Source organism: Ornithorhynchus anatinus, chromosome 16 (assembly GCF_004115215.2).
Source record: "Ornithorhynchus anatinus isolate Pmale09 chromosome 16, mOrnAna1.pri.v4, whole genome shotgun sequence".
NCBI lineage: Eukaryota > Metazoa > Chordata > Mammalia > Monotremata > Ornithorhynchidae > Ornithorhynchus > Ornithorhynchus anatinus.
The window spans coordinates 1739397-1755321 of record NC_041743.1 but is presented as its reverse complement, the minus strand read 5'-3'; the positions used below and the strand labels follow the sequence as shown (position 1 = coordinate 1755321).

At 60.7% G+C, this 15925-nt stretch overlaps 1 protein-coding gene across 1 annotated transcript; it reads right to left on the bottom strand.

Annotated features, from left to right (window-relative positions):
- Window positions 1-674: 674 nt before the first annotated feature.
- On the bottom strand, window positions 675-14543 carry LRRC58 (leucine rich repeat containing 58). The gene is made up of 5 exons (XM_039914340.1): window positions 14351-14543; window positions 13764-14265; window positions 7738-7866; window positions 5800-6077; window positions 675-4104 (listed from the first exon to the last, which is right to left on the bottom strand). Exons 1-5 carry the CDS (start codon window positions 14541-14543, stop codon window positions 3896-3898), a joined length of 1311 nt encoding a protein of 436 aa, XP_039770274.1. The 3' UTR covers window positions 675-3895.
- Window positions 14544-15925: the final 1382 nt, after the last annotated feature.

Genomic DNA, 15925 nt, shown 5'->3' with positions numbered 1-15925 from the left:
ATGGTCCCACGCCCGATCGTGAACGTGGGTGACGCGGAGGCCGGTCGGCACCCGGCTCCTCCAAGTGCCTCGGTGCCCCCGCGAGCCATCCCTCTGGATCTCCATCTCCCACTCCCATGGAGCACAAAGCCCAGAGCCTAGTTTCCAAGCCACCCGAGGGGCCGCCGGCCAGAATCCCGCTCCTCTCCCCGAGTCCCCACCCCGCGTCAGGCCGACAGTTGGTCCCTGGCGGTTTCGGAGAAGGAACGGGAAGGCCGGCCAGGAAGCCGGATATTCCCGTTTCCCCAAGAAGTTAAGACGGAGGGCCGACCCATCCCTCGAGCAACCAACTCTGTGCCGGGGAACCTATCTCCCCCCAAATTACCCCCCCCCCCCCCGGTGGTGTCCCTCTCCACTGCCCCCTTTGGGCTCAAGTTCAGTGCTCCCTCCCCTCAGGTCCCCTCTTGCTGTGACACCAAGGGAAAGCCCCTCAGAGGGGTGCGGACGCCGGCCGAGGCCACACGGCTCCACGGTGGCGGAGCTGAGATCAGAACCCGGGCCACCGGCCTGTGGCTGCTTTGTCCCGCCTGGACCCAAGGGCCGGGAGGGTGGGTGTCAAGGGGGCTGCCGGTGAATAGACCCCTTTCAGAGCAGACTGTTTCAGCAGGAGGGAGTGGAAACATGATACGACGTTGGCAAGGGGCAGGAACGGCATTTATTGAGCGCCTACCGGGTGCAGTCTACCGCACCGAGCGCTGGGGGGATGCAACAGAAACACAGGGCCACCGTGCCCACGAGGAGGGTCCTCTCTTACGGGCGTAAGGGATGAGAAAGCCTCGAGGGGGGAAGAAGCGAAGATGGTCGAGCCAACGGCCAGAACCCAGTGGTCCAGTAGGGAAGAGGGAATCTAACCAGAAAACCACCTCCCCGGCAGTAAGCGCCGTCTCGACTCCGTTGAGTCCCGCCTGAATCGAATGATTCTGTGCTTACTGAGCGCTGTGTGTGCAGAGCACTGTGCTAAGCGCTCGAGAACAGCCTCAAGGCGCCGGACCTGAGGCGCAACAGGTCTGCCCAGAGGGACGCTTCGCAGCGTGTCTGCGGGCTGGGGCGGCAGCCGTCCGTCAGGGAGCGTTCTGGGCTGACCGGGGGGAGACCCGCCCACAGTCTCGCAGATAAAACTCTCCTCCTCCTCCCCCGCGCCAGTTTGGCCCAACATTTCAAGTCCCATCGCGGTGACGGCATAAAGCACCAGGTCTCTCCGCCCCGCCGGCTGGCGTGCAAGACCACGGCAGACACATCTCCGAATCGGCGACTGGGTTCTTTCCTTCTCCCGGGGGGCGCAACCTTCCGGCAACCTTCTTCGGCCCTGTGCGCTCACAATCCCGCCCGGGGCACCCGTCGACTTGCACCCCCCCCCTTTCCTTTTTAAGCACGCGCCCTTCGGCACGTCCACCTCCTAACCCGTTAGGCCGTGCCCGCCTCCCCCGCTGGATTGCAAGCTCCCTGGCGACGGGGATCTCGTCCAACCGCGGCACTCTCCCGAGGCCTAAACGGCGCGCGGTGTTAATTGGCCTAACGGGCGGACGGCCCCGAAGTCCGAGGCGTCGCTGCCCGCGCAGGCACGGGACTCTGGGAAATAACGGCGGCCGCTTTTGATTTCACGCCGGGCGTACGACGGCTCAAGGGAACGCCGGCTCCGTGTGGGAATTCCCAGCCCGGAGGCTTCTGGCCAGATCCTTTGGAAAGGGGGAAAAGGAAATAGAGTAAGGCACTTGATTCTGAATCGGGTGCAATTCAGGGCCGGCGACAGAGGACCGAGCCCGTCTTCTACGGTCACGTGACCCACCCCCTCACGGGGGCGGGCCCGTGGTAACTGAGGAGCCGGGGCCCGCGTGAAAGGGTCGGGGACCCCTTGCCGGCCGTGTGAATTAGATGCATCGAAGTGCTCCTTGAGCTTCCAACAAAGATGCGATTGTGGGGATTAATTCTCATTACGCTCATTGGATTAAGTTTCCTTATTCAGTTCGGCCAGCGGGGGGATAACAAAGGCAGCGGCTTGTCTTCCCCGAGCCGCCAAAGGGCTCCTTTCAAGACATCCAAAAGCCGCAGATCCAGAGGGCCGGGCGGCCCTGAGAAACTGGATCTGGGTCCCGCCCCCCCGCCTCGATGGCTCCCGCTGGCACCCGGAAGTGCTGTCTGGGCCCCCGAGCCCAGTGGCCCATGACAGGGGGACGCTTCTCGGCCCTTTTTTCTCCGGGCTGGGGGCGGGGAAGGGGCGTAAAGAGACGGGGCGAGGGGGGGATGAGGAGGAGACACACACAGAGACAGAGCGAAAATAGGCCGGTGGACAGAACCGCTTCTCCCCTCCCGAGAGCGGAGATTTCTCTCCAGGATCTCAGAAGTCACGGTCGCCACAGGCCGTAGCTTTTCACCCAAGCTTCCACCCAGGCCGCCTCCGGAGGCTAGGGAGGTTCGGTCTTGGCGTGGGAGGTGTGTACGTGTTGGGGGGGTGACGCAGGACCGGACACGTCTCCAATAAGGCTGGGGGTGGGGGGGGGGGGGGGGAACAAGCGTGCCGCGGGAGAGAAGCTGCTTCTCCCCGCCGCCCTCCCCCCAGCCCCGGGACCTAGAATCTCAGCGCTGGACGGGAATTCCCAGGGAGAGGGCGGGAACGAAGCCTCCCTCCGACTCTTCCAGCCGCTTGCCCGGGAAGGGGCTTGGCATTTGGGTCTCCAGGCGACGAGGGTCAGCCTGAGAGCGAAGGGGAAATTGCCCTCTCTCCCGGGAGGGAGGGTGCCAGGGCTCTATCCTGCCCTGAGAAGGCAGGGTCAGGATCGACACGCAGCTGAGCCACCCCCGGCTCACCGAGCCTTCTGCCGGTCTAGAGGCTCGCGGGGGCGAGCCGACAGCGCAGCTGCGGAGTGCTAAAAACGCCGGGCCCGTCCTCGCCTGGCCGAGAAGCGACGCCTCGTTTGGTCTCGAAGTGGGCAACGACGGGCACACGTGAAGAGGGCACACTTCCAGTCCCCGGCAGTGCCCGGTCCGCGCACCTCCCTCAGGCCCGGCAGGCGGAGAAAGGTCCCCGTCTCGGGCTCGGGTCTCCGGGAGGAGTCGGGCTCCACCACGGGAGAGACTCGCTCGCGGGTGGGATCCGGGGCACGGTCCTGACCATCCCCACGCCCGACCGGGGACTCCTTACTGCACAGCGGAGGCGGGCGGCGGCTACCAAAGCCCAGATCGGTCCCGAGAGCAGGTGGGCAGAGGCGTCGAAGCTCACTGGGAATCGTCCCTCGGCCCTGGCGAGGACACCGGAATCCAGGCAACGTTGGCACCGTGGCCCGGGGACGGAAACCGCCCGGGTAAAGGCACAGTGGCGGTGGTCACGGAGGAGAAGAAGTTCGGGACGAGAGAGGAAGGACCGGAGCTCGAGAGGGACGTGGTCCCGGAGGACCCCGAGAGTCCGCTCCCGGAGGAGGACTAGGCTCGGAGGAGAAGGGAAGACGGGCGGGACGGGAGGAGGGTGGAAGAGTCGGAAGACCCGGCGGTGGGCAAGGTGGCGCGGCGGTGGTCTGGGCGGGAGACCGCGCCCGCTCTCCCCCGGGCCCCTCCTTCCACCCGGAGCTTCCAGCCCTTCGGTGCCCGGCCCGGCCCCGCTCGCTGTCTGTTGCCCACCCCCACCCCTCCCTGCCGGGGCCAAGAATCCGGCAGAGCGACGGCCCGCCGACTCGAAAACGCTTGACGGCCGGCCTTCTCGCCGTCGCTCTGGAACGGCGGCGCGGCCGGCCCCCGGCCGGGGCAGTCCGGGCCTTCCGCCGAGGCGGGGGGCGGGGGACGCCCGGGAGAGGAGGAGGAGAGGCCGACGACCCCGAGGCGGCGGAGCGGCCCGGCCGGGTCCTCGGCCCCCGAGGCGCGCAGCTCAGCCCAGCAGGACCTTCTGCATCCTGCGGGCGGCCACGCCGGCCTCGTCCTCCGAGTCGGACTCGCTCTGGGAGGTGGAGCTGTGCGAGGCGGAGCTGCAGGGGGACGAGCACTCCGGAGAGCACAGGTAGTGCATCAGGGGCAGCCGGTACTTCCCGCAGAAGTCGACAAACTTGATCTGCCGGACGCAGCAGTCGAAGTAGACGCCTGAGGGGCAGGGAGGAGAACAGAGGGACCGTTAGGAGGGAGGGTGGGGGCGGGAGACCCCAGGGGCCGGTCCGTCGGGGGGCTCGGGGCGCTTCCCGCCGGGCCCGCCGGCCGAGACCTCCTCCCCCTCTCCCGTCCCCCCGCCCGCCAGCGCCCTCGGTCGCAGCCTCTGCCCCGGGCCGCACGTGCCCGAGGCCCTCCGGAGGAGAGAATCTTCGAGGCCGCTCGACCCCGCGCGGCCTTGGCATGCCCCGCCCCCCCCGGGCCATTCTGGCCTGCCGAGATGGGGCAATACGACCTCGGAGGCCGGGGTGGCCCCGGCTCCTCGCTGACGCAAGCGAGGGCCCCGCTCGGAGATGACACTGGCACAGTACGTTCCGAGTATTTCCAACGGTGCCCTGCACGCGGTACGCGCTCGCTAAATCCCACTGACCGATTCCAGGAAAGTCAGCCTGGCATCCCTCGGTCCAGGTCGGGGACCGCGGGGACCCGGAGTCGCTCTCCCTGCGCTGTACGTTCCCAAGCGCTCAGCAGAGCGCTCTGCACGGAGTAAGCGCTCAATAAATACGACTGAATTGAGCGAACGAACCGCCCGGGACAGGCAGGCTTCGGGGGCCGCTGGTGACAGCGGTCAAGCCGACAGAGCCAAAACGGGGAGCACCCGCAACAGAGGGACACCCACGGGAGGAGGAGGTCAGTCGGTCGTATTTACCGAGCGCTTACTACGTGCAGAGCACTGCACTAAGCACTTGGAGAATACAATAAACTGACATTCACTGCTCACAACGAGCTTACGGTCTAGAGGCGGTGCCGGGCCTACTGTTCTACTGTTCTACCGTACTCTCTCCAGCACTAAATACGGCACCTTGCACACGATAAGTGCTCAACAGATGTGACCGAATGAGTGAACAGGCAAGCCAAGGTCACGCGGCCGACAAGCGGAGAAGCCGGGATTAGAACCCAGGTCCTTCCGACTCCCAGGCCTGAGCTCTTTCCACCCCTGCAAGGAAGAACTGAGGGGAAAGAGACCCGAGACAGTCAGTGGTTGCCCTTCCTGACTGTGTCCCCCCCTCCCCCCAGCTCCTGGTTTAACGTCCCCCGCCCCTGAATTTAAGCGCTTACTTTGGGCCAGGCACTGTTCTAAGCGCTGGGGTAGATACAAATTAATCAGGGAGGTGGGGCACAATCTGTGTCCCACACTCCTGATCCCCATTTTCCGATGAGGGGACCGACAGCCAGAGAAGCGAAGTGACTTGCCCAAGCTGGATTAGAACCCGGGTTCTCCCGACACCCAGGCCCGGGCTCCAACCCCTAAGCAGCGCGGCTCAGCGCAAAGAGCCCGGGCTTGGGAGTCAGAGGTCATGGGTTCGGATCCCGGCTCTGCCACTTGCCAGCCGTGTGACCCTGGGCGAGTCACCTCACTTCTCGGTGCCCCGGTGACCTCACCTGTAAAATGGGGATTAAGACCGCGGGCCTCACGTGGGACCACCCGATGACCCTGTATCTCCCCCAGCGCTTAAAGAGCGCTCTGCACACAGTAAGCGCTTAACAGATACCAACGTTTTTATCATCAAGCCTCGCTGCCGGCCCCCAAGTCCGGCCTGGGATTCGAACCCGCCCCTCCAGAGCGGGCCACGGCCTGAACGGTGGCGCCTCGGACCGCTGGGCCGTCCCGACGCGGACGTCGCAACCCACCTCCGCATTTCGGGTTGGGGCAGTTGCTGGCTAAGTCCAGGTAGCGGACGAGGTTTTCGGGGAGGTCCCGGGGAGTGTAGGCGATGCTGCGGGTCTTGATGGTGCGGCCCGCCAGCTCCAGGAGGCTCGGGGGGTTGTACGTGAGGTCCCTGACGAAGCGGACCACCAGCGGGTTTCCACGCAGGCTCAGCTCCTGCAGCTGGACCAGGCTGAGGATCTCCCGGGGCAGGTACGACAGGAGGTTGTTGTGAAGGCTCAGCGACCGCAGCGAGTGCAACCTGAATCAATCACAAACATCGCCGGGGCTCTTGGCGGTGACCGTAATCCCGGTACGTGGTAAGTACTTACGCTGAGCTAAGCGCCGTTCCAGGCAGCGGGGTTGATACCGGCTCTTCGGGTTGGACGCGGTCCCCGTCCCACCCGGGGCTCACACTCATCCCCATTTTACAGACGAGGTCGCTGAGGCCCAGAGAAGTCAAGTCACTGGCCCGGGGTCACACAGCAGAGGGGGCGGAGCGGGGATTAGAACCCAGGTCCTTCCCACTTCCGGGCCCACGCTCCATCCGCTAAGCCACACCGTTCCTCCTCGGTTTTGTGCGAAGCGCTGTACTAAGCACTGGGGCGTATAGATCATCAAGTCCCACGTGGTCTAAGTCAGAAGGAGAACGGGGGTTGAATCCCCGTTTTGCCGACGAGGGAACCGAGGCCCAGAGAAGCCAAGGGACTCGCCCAAGGTCACACGGCAGAGAAGCGGAGGAGCCGGGATTAGAACCTCGTCACAGTCCTCGCTGAGGTTTTCGTGAAGCGCTTACTATGTGCGCGGGGCTGTCCTGAGCGCCGGGGTAAGGTTGGACACAGTCCCTTGGCTCACGTGGGACTCACAGTCGAGGTGGGAGAGAGAACGGGTATCAAATCCCCGCTTGACAGGCGAGGAAACCGAGGCCGAGCGACTCACCCCAAGTCACACGGTGGAGGTGCCGGGATTAAGACTGAGAGCCATGTGGGACCTGGGCCATGTCCAACACCATCATCATGTAAGTACCCAGTGCTTAGAACAGTGCCTGGCACGCGGTAAGTGCATAACCAATATTAATTTAAAAAAAAAAAAAAAAAATCAGGTCCTCTGACTCTCAAGCCCCGGCTTTTCCCACCAGGGCACACTGCTTCTAAATCTGAAAAGAGGCAGCTTGGTGTAGTGGAAAGAGCACAAGCCTGGGAGTCAGAAGGTCACGGGTTCTAATTCCGCCTCCACGTCTGCTGTGTGACTTTGGGCAAGTCACTTCACTTCTCTGGGCGCCGGTCACCTCATCTGTAAAACGGGGATTGAGACCGTGAGCCCCACACGGGATGGGGACTGTGTCCGACAAGATCTGCTTGTATCCACCCCGACGCTTAGTACAGTGCCTGGCACAGAATAAGCGCTTAACGGATACCAAGGCCCAGCCTCCGGCGGCACCCCCGGGGTTGGTCGACGAGAACGCGGGCGCGCTTCCCGCTTTTTAACCACGGTCGTCGAGGAGAGCAAGGCGGGGGGCTCCCAGGCCGGATCTCGGCTAACTCACCCAGTAGCTACGACGGGAAGGGTGCCAGAGGCCAGAAGAGTCGTGTGCGATTGATCGCCCGGGGGAAGGCGGCCAATAGGTCGCCGGGGTTGCTTCAAAGGCTCCGGGCGAGGTCACGGAGGGTTTGCGGGACCGGACAAGCCTCACTGCCCCCGTGCAGGGCTGAAAACGAGGCCCTCTCCGCCTTCTTCCCCTGCTTTGGGCTTTGCCCCCCGACAGCCCACGGGGCCCGAAGCCAGAGCTGGGTCCCATCGCCGCCCGCTGAACGTTCAGTGCTCTGCACACAGTAAACGCTCAATAAACGCCACCGACCGACGAGCCCGGGGACGCTCCCCGGGTCCCCGATTCACCCTTGGAAGGGTCTGGAGTCACTCACTGGGCTAACTGGGGAGGGACGCTCTGGATCTTGTTGTCACACAGCACCAAGTAGTTCAGAGAAGGCAGGTTGGCGATTTCAGGAGGGATTTCTTTGATGAAGTTTCCGCCAAGGTATAAAAACTCTAAACTGGAAAGAAAGAGAGAGAGAGGAAAAAAGAGCTGAAAGGAAACATTCCATTCCCCTTGAGCGGACATCTACCTGAGAAAAAGGCACGGTATGATTCCCTCAACCACCGAGAACGAATCTCTTCATCCAGAGGAGGGCGGCGGGGGAAAACCAAAAAGAAAACACTAAAACCAATCAAGTTTATTGAGCGCTTTCTGTCGCAGAGCACTGTTCTGAGCGTTTGGGAAAGTACAACACAGCGAGGTTAACAGACACATTCCCTGCCCCCAAAGAGCTTATAGTCAAGGGAGGAACATAGATATTAAATAAATTGTAGGAGGAGGGGGAGAAGCAGACACCCCCTCCCCCCGCCGCTCACTCTGCCGACGTAGAATGCGCCGCCACCACCGTCCCCATCTCTCAAGCCTCCACACGCAGTCGGCTGCCCAAATTCCACCAGGTCTTCCTCCGCAAAATTTCCAGAATCCGTTCCTTCCTCTCCCCCTCCAATCCGTAAGCTTGTCGTGGATGGGGGACGACCAACTCTGTTAAACTGTATTCTCCCAAGCGCCTGGTGCAGTGTTTGGCACATAGTAAGCGCTCAAGACAACTGATGAACTCGCCTGACCGGGGGGCTCCTTTTCGGAAGAAAAGGAGGCTTGTTCCCTTTAATAATAATATTTATGGTCTCTGTTAAGCGCTTACTATGTGCCAGGCACCGTTCTAAGCACTGGGGTGGACACAGGCAAATACACCCCGCCCCCACCAGTAACGATGATGGTATTTTTTAAGCGCTTACTTTGGGCCAGGCACCGTTCTAAGCGCCGGGGTAGATACGAATTAATCAGGTTGGGCACAATCCGTGTCCCACGCTCTCAATGCCCATTTTCCGACGACGGGGCCGAGGCCCTGAGAAGCGAAGCCACTTGCCCTGGGTCACCCGGCAGACGAGTGGCGGAGCCAGGATTAGAACCCGTGACCTTCTGACTGCCAGGCCCGTCCTCTATCCAATGCTGTTTCCTTTTCTGCAGTTCTCTGCGGGCTCTGGCCCAGGCCTTTCTGTCTCCTGGGTGGGGCGGCGGGGGAGGGAGGGGTGTCCGTCTTGGTCCGTTCGTGGAAGTCCGATGCGATAGGTGGGAGGAAACCGCCTGATTAGGAAAAAGACAGCTTAGAGGCCACGGCGGCCGGGCCGAGACCCCGGGGGCCCCGCGGAGGCCCGGGTGATGCCCAGGGCGGTGGCCTGGGGGACGGCGACCGTCAGTACGGTACACACAGTACCGTTCTGTAATTTATTTTCTTATATTCATGTCCGTCTCCCCCTCCTCTCGCTCGTAAGCTCGCCGTGAGCAGGGAACGGGGCCGTTTATTGTTCTGTCGTCCTCTCCCGAGCGCTTAGGACAGTGCGGTGCACACAGAAAGTGCTCGATAAATACGACCGAGGGACGACTGACTGGAGCTAGTCCGGGAGGGAGACAGGGTGGGAAAGGGGAGCCCTTCCCAAAGGGGAGTCCGCAGTCTCTCCTAACGCCAAAAGACGGTCAGCGGCCGCCCGGCTGGAGACCCGGACGGACCGGAGGCCCTGGAAGCCAAAAGCCTGCTTGGATTTCAGTCCACGTCGGTCTCCCGCCTCGACAGCGGCCCGTTCTTGGTTCACCTGTCCTGCTCTGGGCTCTTCGGGCAAACCAACCCGTTTCGGCAGACTTCCCCCTCGAAGTTGCTTTGATGGTAATAAGCCCTTACTGGAATTCACGCGCTGGATCCCGTCCCTGTCCCAAACCCTCAGAAGGGAGGACTGGTACTTCATCCCCACTGTCCCGGATGGGGAAACTGAGACACGGAGAGCTTCAGGGACGCGGCCAAGGTCATCAAGGAGGAGGCGGTACATCTGGGACTACAAAGTTTCCAATCCCGCCGAGCGCTTCTCGGCCTGACGTCCGGGTGGGAGAGGGCTGTGAAAGGTGCCTCCCGCCGGGGGAGACGGGTCGGGGTAATTCCCGACCTCGCGGCCCTGCCACGCCGCGCCCATCTCGTCCTTGAGGAGACAAACGAGCTAACCGCACAAGCTCCTCCCTCGCCTCCGCGCCATTTCACTTGTCGGAAGGGAACTTTAGCGCTTACTACGCGCCAGGCACCGTCCTAAGCGCTGCGCACAGTTTAAAAAGGAGGGCGGCCTCACCCCGAGTCAGGCTGGGGCGGTGGAAGGGCCAGTTCCCCATTTCCTGGTAAGAACAACCCAATGTCCCAAAATCCAAGGTTCGGGGTGGGCGCCACGGGCCCGCCTACCCCCGTTTCCACGCAAGTCCTGCGAATGTCACCTAAGGATAACAGCACGCGCTAACCACTCGCCCGGTGCGTAACGCCCTGCCAAATGCCGGCAGAGTGAACACATCAGGCGGGGCCCTCGGCCCGGGGGACAGATCAAATCGCCCCGTCTGCCCCCGCTTCAACTCGAGTCCATCCAGAATGAGCGTTTTATCCTGGAATTAAAGTCATCGTCACCGACACAATCGTCACCGGGGTGTCGAAGACGGGGTTGAGCCTTCCTCCTCTCTTTAACAGCTTAATGCGGCCTCTTTCCGTCTCCCCGCACCCCGCCACATCAGAAATTTTGCAAGCGGGGGCGAAGTTCAGCAGGTCCGGGCACCGGCCGCATGAACACGCTGCCCGGGCCGGACCAGTCGGGATGACCCTCTCCAAATTAGTGGATAAGTGTTTAATAACTAAGTAACTTTGGTGAGAGGGGGACGAAGTGATGATCAAAGCTCACCTTCTCCACGTTGTTCGGGTTATTCATTCTCTCCTGGATAAGTCTGTGAGCCTCGCTGGGGGGGGAGGGAGGGGAGTCGGATGGGGTGGAGGTTTGAGTCGGTGGGTTAATCGATTACTGTGCGCGGAGAACGCCGCGGGGGAGACCGGACAACCGGATCGGAGACGGGATGATCGGACCGGGCCCCGCCTGATGATTTCGTACCTTCCAAAGCGCTTAGTGGCATGGCGGACAAGCAGCGTGGCGTAGTGGCTGGAGCCTAGGCACCAGAAGGTCATGGGTTCTAGTCCCGGCTCCGCCACTCGCTTGCTGGGTGACCCCGGGCAAGTCACTTCCCTCCTCTGGACCTCAGTTACCTCATCTGTAAAGCGGGGATGGAGACTGTGAGCCCCACGTGGGACAGGGACGGCGTCCAACCTGATTTCTCGTATCCACTCCAGCGCTTAGTACAATGCCTGGCACCTAATAAGCGCTTAATACTACCATTATTCGTAGTAGTACAGTGCCTGGCACGTAGTGAGTTCTTAAGTATCACCATTAAGGTCAGCTTTGCCTCGAAAAGACCCCCCAAGACACCATCTAGGGTCCCGGAAGCTACAAGTCCCAACCAGCCTACATCACACTGCCATCGCTTAGAACAGTGCTTGGCACACAGTGAGCGTTTAACCAATACCATCATTATTATTATCCAGGTTTCAGGAAGCCGCACGGCAACGCCGGGCTTTTCCCGGAGGGAACGTGAACGGCGCCACTGGGGTTCGACCCACCGCCAAGGCCACAGGGATCGACGCTCTCGCTCCGGAAGGTTTTGAGCGCCTCCCGTCCTCTTCCGATCAGGCACGTGGAGCCCCTGTGGCGGGGCAGCCTTTGCTTCCCCCCGAAACCCGCTCACAGTACAGCGCTCTGCACATCACGGGTGCCGGGCACATAGCAAAGGCTTAACAAATGCCATCATCCCCATCATTATCATCGTTATCATTATTGCCTGCGCAGGTTGTCGATCATCATTACTATTATTACTATTACCCGGTCAGGTTGTCAATGTCGGGGGGATGGCGTGGAGGAGGTTCCCGCCCTTGTATCCCCCCTGGTTCTTGGCACAGTGCTGGGCACATAGTAAAGGCTCAACATACACCAACATCATCCCCTTCGTTATTATTACCTGGTGAGGTTGTTGATGTGGGGGGGATGGGTTGGAGGAGATCCCCACCCGTGTCCCCCCCAGTGCTTGCCACAGTGCTGGGCACATAGTAAAGGCTGAACAAATGCCATCATCATCATCATTATTACCAGGTGAGGTTGTCGATGTGGGGGGGGATGTGTTGGAGGAGGTTCTCACCCTTGTAATAATAATAATAATAATGCTGGTATTTGTTAAGCGCTTACTATGTGCCGAGCACTGTTCTAAGCACTGGGGTAGACACAGGGGAATCAGGTTGTCCCACGTGGGGCTCACAGTCTTAATCCCCATTTTACAAATGAGGTCACTGAGGCACCGAGAAGTGAAGTGACTTGCCCAAAGTCACACAGCTGACAAGTGGCTGAGCCAGGATTCGAACCCATGAACTCTGACTCCAAAGCCCGTGCTCTTTCCACTGAGCCATGCTGCTTCTTTGTACCCCCCAGGTGCTTGGCACAGCGCTGGGCACATAGTAAAGGCTCAACATACACCAACATCATCCTCTTCGTTATTGTTATCATTATTATTATTACCTGGTGAGGTTGTCGATGTGGGGGGGATGTGTTGGAGGAGGTCCCCGCCCCTGTGTCCCCCCCAATGCTTGGCACAGTGCTAAGCACACAGTAGGCGCTTAACAAATGCCATCATCCCCATCGTTATTACCTGGTGCGGTTGTAGATGTGTTGGAGTTCCCCGCCCTTGTGCCCCCCCACCCAGTGCTTGGCCCAGTGCTGGGCACACAGTAAAAGCTGAACAAATGCCACCATCCCCATCATTATTATTACCCGGTGAGGTTGTCGATGTGAGGGGGATGTGTTGGAGAAGGTGCCCACCCTCGTATCCCCGCCCAGCGCTTGGCACAGTGCTGGGCACACAGTAGGCGCTTAACAAATGCCATCATCCCCATCGTTATTATTACCAGGTGAGGTTGTCGATGGGGGGGGGATGTGTTGGAGAAGGTGCCCACCCTCGTATCCCCCCCAGTGCTGGGCCCAGTGCTGGGCACACAGTAAAAGCTGAACAAACGCCATCATCCCCATCGTTATTATTACCTGGTGAGGTTGTCGATGGGGGGGGGGTGTGTTGGAGGAGGTTCCCACCCTCGTATCCCCGCCCAGTGCTTGGCACAGTGCTGGGCACACAGTAAAAGCTGAACAAACGCCATCATCCCCATCGTTATTATTACCAGGTGAGGTTGTCGATGTGGGGGGGATGTGTTGGAGGAGGTGCCCACCCCTGTGTCCCCCCCGGTGCTTGGCACAGTGCTAGGCACACAGTAAAGGCTCAACATACACCAACATCATCCCCTTCGTTATTGTTATTATTATTATTATTACCAGGTGAGGTTGTCGATGTGGGGGGGATGTGTTGGAGGAGGTGCCCACCCTTATATCCCCCCCAGTGCTGGGCACACAGTAAAAGCTGAACAAACGCCACCATCCCCATCATTATTATTACCTGGTGAGGTTGTCGATGTGAGGGGGATGTGTTGGAGGAGGTGCCCACCCTTGTATCCCCCCCGGTGCTTGCCACAGTGCTGGGCACATAGTAAAGGCTGAACAAATGCCATCATCATTGTTATTATTACCAGGTGAGGTTGTCGATGTGGGGGGGATGTGCTGGAGAAGGTGCCCACCCTCGTATGCCCCCCCAGTGCTGGGCACACAGTAAAAGCTGAACAAATGCCACCATCCCCATCATTATTATTACGTGGTGAGGTTGTCGATGTGGAGGGGATGTGTCGGAGGCGGTGCCCACCCTCGTATCCCCCCCAGTGCTGGGCACACAGTAAAAGCTGAACAAATGCCACCTTTCCCATCATTATTATTACGTGGTGAGGTTGTCGATGTGGAGGGGATGTGTCGGAGGAGGTGCCCACCCTCGTATCCCCCCCAGCGCTTGGCCCAGTGCTGGACGCACAGCAGGCGCTTAACCAATGCCCCCCCCCATCATCATCATCATCATCATTACCTGGTGAGGTTTTCGATGTCGGGGGGGATGGTGTGGAGGAGGTTGCCGCCGAGGCTGAGGCTCTGGAGGGCGGTGAGGCCGAGGAGGGCGGGCGGGAGTCGTCGGAAGCGGTTTCCGCTGAGGTTGAGGACGCGCAGGGAGCGGGCGAGGGGGGCGCGGGCCAGTCCTTTGGGCAGCGCCCCGGGCCCGCCCAGCCGGTTGTTCTTGGCCAGCAGCGTGCGGAGGCAGCGGAGGCCCAGCAGCTCGGGCCCCAGGGCGCTCAGCGCGTTGCCGCTCAGGTCGAGGAGCAGCAGGTGCGGGAAGCGGGCGGCCAGGCCCGGCGGCAGCGCCGGCAGCCCGTTGTGAGGCAGCAGGAGCCGCCGCGCCGCCCCGCGCCCGCCCCGCGCCTCCAGCTCCCACCGCACGGCCTCCGGGGACACGCCGAGACGCGACAGGTTCAGCTCCGCCTCGGGGCCGCCGCCGCCGCCGCCGCCGTCCTCCTCCTCCTCGGCCTCCTCGGGGCCGCCCGCCGCCGCCGCCGCCATCATGGCGGTCGTCGTCGTCGTCTTCTCCGCCTCCTCCTCCATCCCCCCTCCCCGGCCCCGGACTCTGGATCCCGCCCGCCCCGGACCCTGAATACCGCCCGCCGCCTCGCCCCCGGGGCGGGGCTGCGCCCGCGTCATACAGGGGCCGGGGCCGCGCCCCGGACTCTGAATCGCCGAGCGGCTCCCTGAGGGGGGGAGCCGGAGGAGGGGCGACCTCTGTCACGTGACGGAGGGCCCGGGGGAGGCCCACCCGCATGCGCACTACGGAGCGGCCCCGCCTTCAGTCCCCCCGGGCTCCCTGCCTACCTTCATTCACTCATTCCTTCCTTCCTTCCTTCCTTCCTTCCTTCCTTCCTTCCTTCCTTCCTTCCTTCCTTCCTTCCTTCCTTCCTTCCTTCCTTCCTTCCTTCCTTCCTTCCTTCCCTCCTTCCCTCCTTCCTTCCCTCCTTCCTTCCTTCCCCACTTCCTTCCTTCCTTCCCCACTTCCTTCCCCACTTCCTTCCTCCCTCCCTCTCTCCCTCCTTCCCTTCCTCCCTTCCATCCTCCCTTCCTTCCTCCCTTCCTTCATTCCCCACTTCCTTCCTTCCTTCATTCCTTCCTCCCTTCCATCCTTCTTTCCTCCCTTCCTCCCTTCCATCTTTCATTCCTTCCCCCTTCCTTCCCCCTTCCTTCCTTCCTTCCTTCCTTCCCCCCTTCCTTCCTTCCTTCCTTCCTTCCTTCCTTCCTTCCTTCCTTCCTTCCTTCCTTCCTTCCTTCCTTCCTTCCTTCCTTCCTTCCTTCCTTCCTTCCTTCCTTCCTCCCTCCCTCCCTTCCTTCCTTCCTTCCTCCCTTCCTCCCTTCCTCCCTCCCGCCCTTCCTCCCTCCCTTCCTTCCTCCCTTCCTTCCTTCCTCCCTTCCTTCCTTCCTCCCTTCCTCCCTTCCATCTTACATTCATTACTCCCTCCCTCCCTCCCTTCATCCATTCTTCCCTTCCTTCATTCATGCAGTCGTATTTATGGAGCGCTGACTGTGTGCTGAGCACTGGACTGAGCACTTGGAATGTACAATTCGGCGACAGAGAGAAAGAGAGAGACAATCCCTGCCCAACAACGGGCTCACTGACTAAATCATTCATTCATTCATACGTGCAATCATGCAGAGCACTGCACTAAGCGCTCAATTCATTCATTCAATCGTACTTATTGAGCACTTACTGTGTTCAGAGCACTGGACTATTCGTTCATTCATTCAATCGTATTTATTGAGCGCTTACTGTGTGCCGAGCACTGGACAAAGCGCTCAGTTCACTCATTCATCGAAGCATATTTATCGAGCGCTTACTGGGTGCGGGGCACCGTACTAAGCGCTTCATGCCTTCACTAATCACAATCGTATTTCTCGAGCGCTTCCTGCGTGCGAAACACTGTACTAAGCGCTTGGGAGAGCACACTAGAAGAGCGGAGACCTTCCCTGCCCACAAGGAGCTCACAGTCTGCAGGGGGAGACAGACATGAAAATAAACCGATAGCGTGGGGAGAGGTGTTCATTAGTGTAAATAAATTAGTAGATAAATAAATAAATTCCAGATATATATGCAGATCTAAACATATGTGCTTTGGGGAAGGGTGGGAGGTCGAATGGAGGAGGGAGTCAGAGCGG

Bases quoted from the DNA above. Each gene is read 5' to 3' on its own strand.
- LRRC58 (XM_039914340.1), bottom strand. From the start codon at position 14,543: ATGCGGGTGGGCCTCCCCCGGGCCCTCCGTCACGTGACAGAGGTCGCC. The intron at 7,867-13,763 runs GTAATGATGATG...CTTTCTTTCCAG, and splicing joins GACATCGAAAACCTCACCAG to TTTAGAGTTTTTATACCTTG. The intron at 4,105-5,799 runs GTGGGTTGCGAC...CCTGCCCCTCAG, and splicing joins CCCCAACCCGAAATGCGGAG to GCGTCTACTTCGACTGCTGC.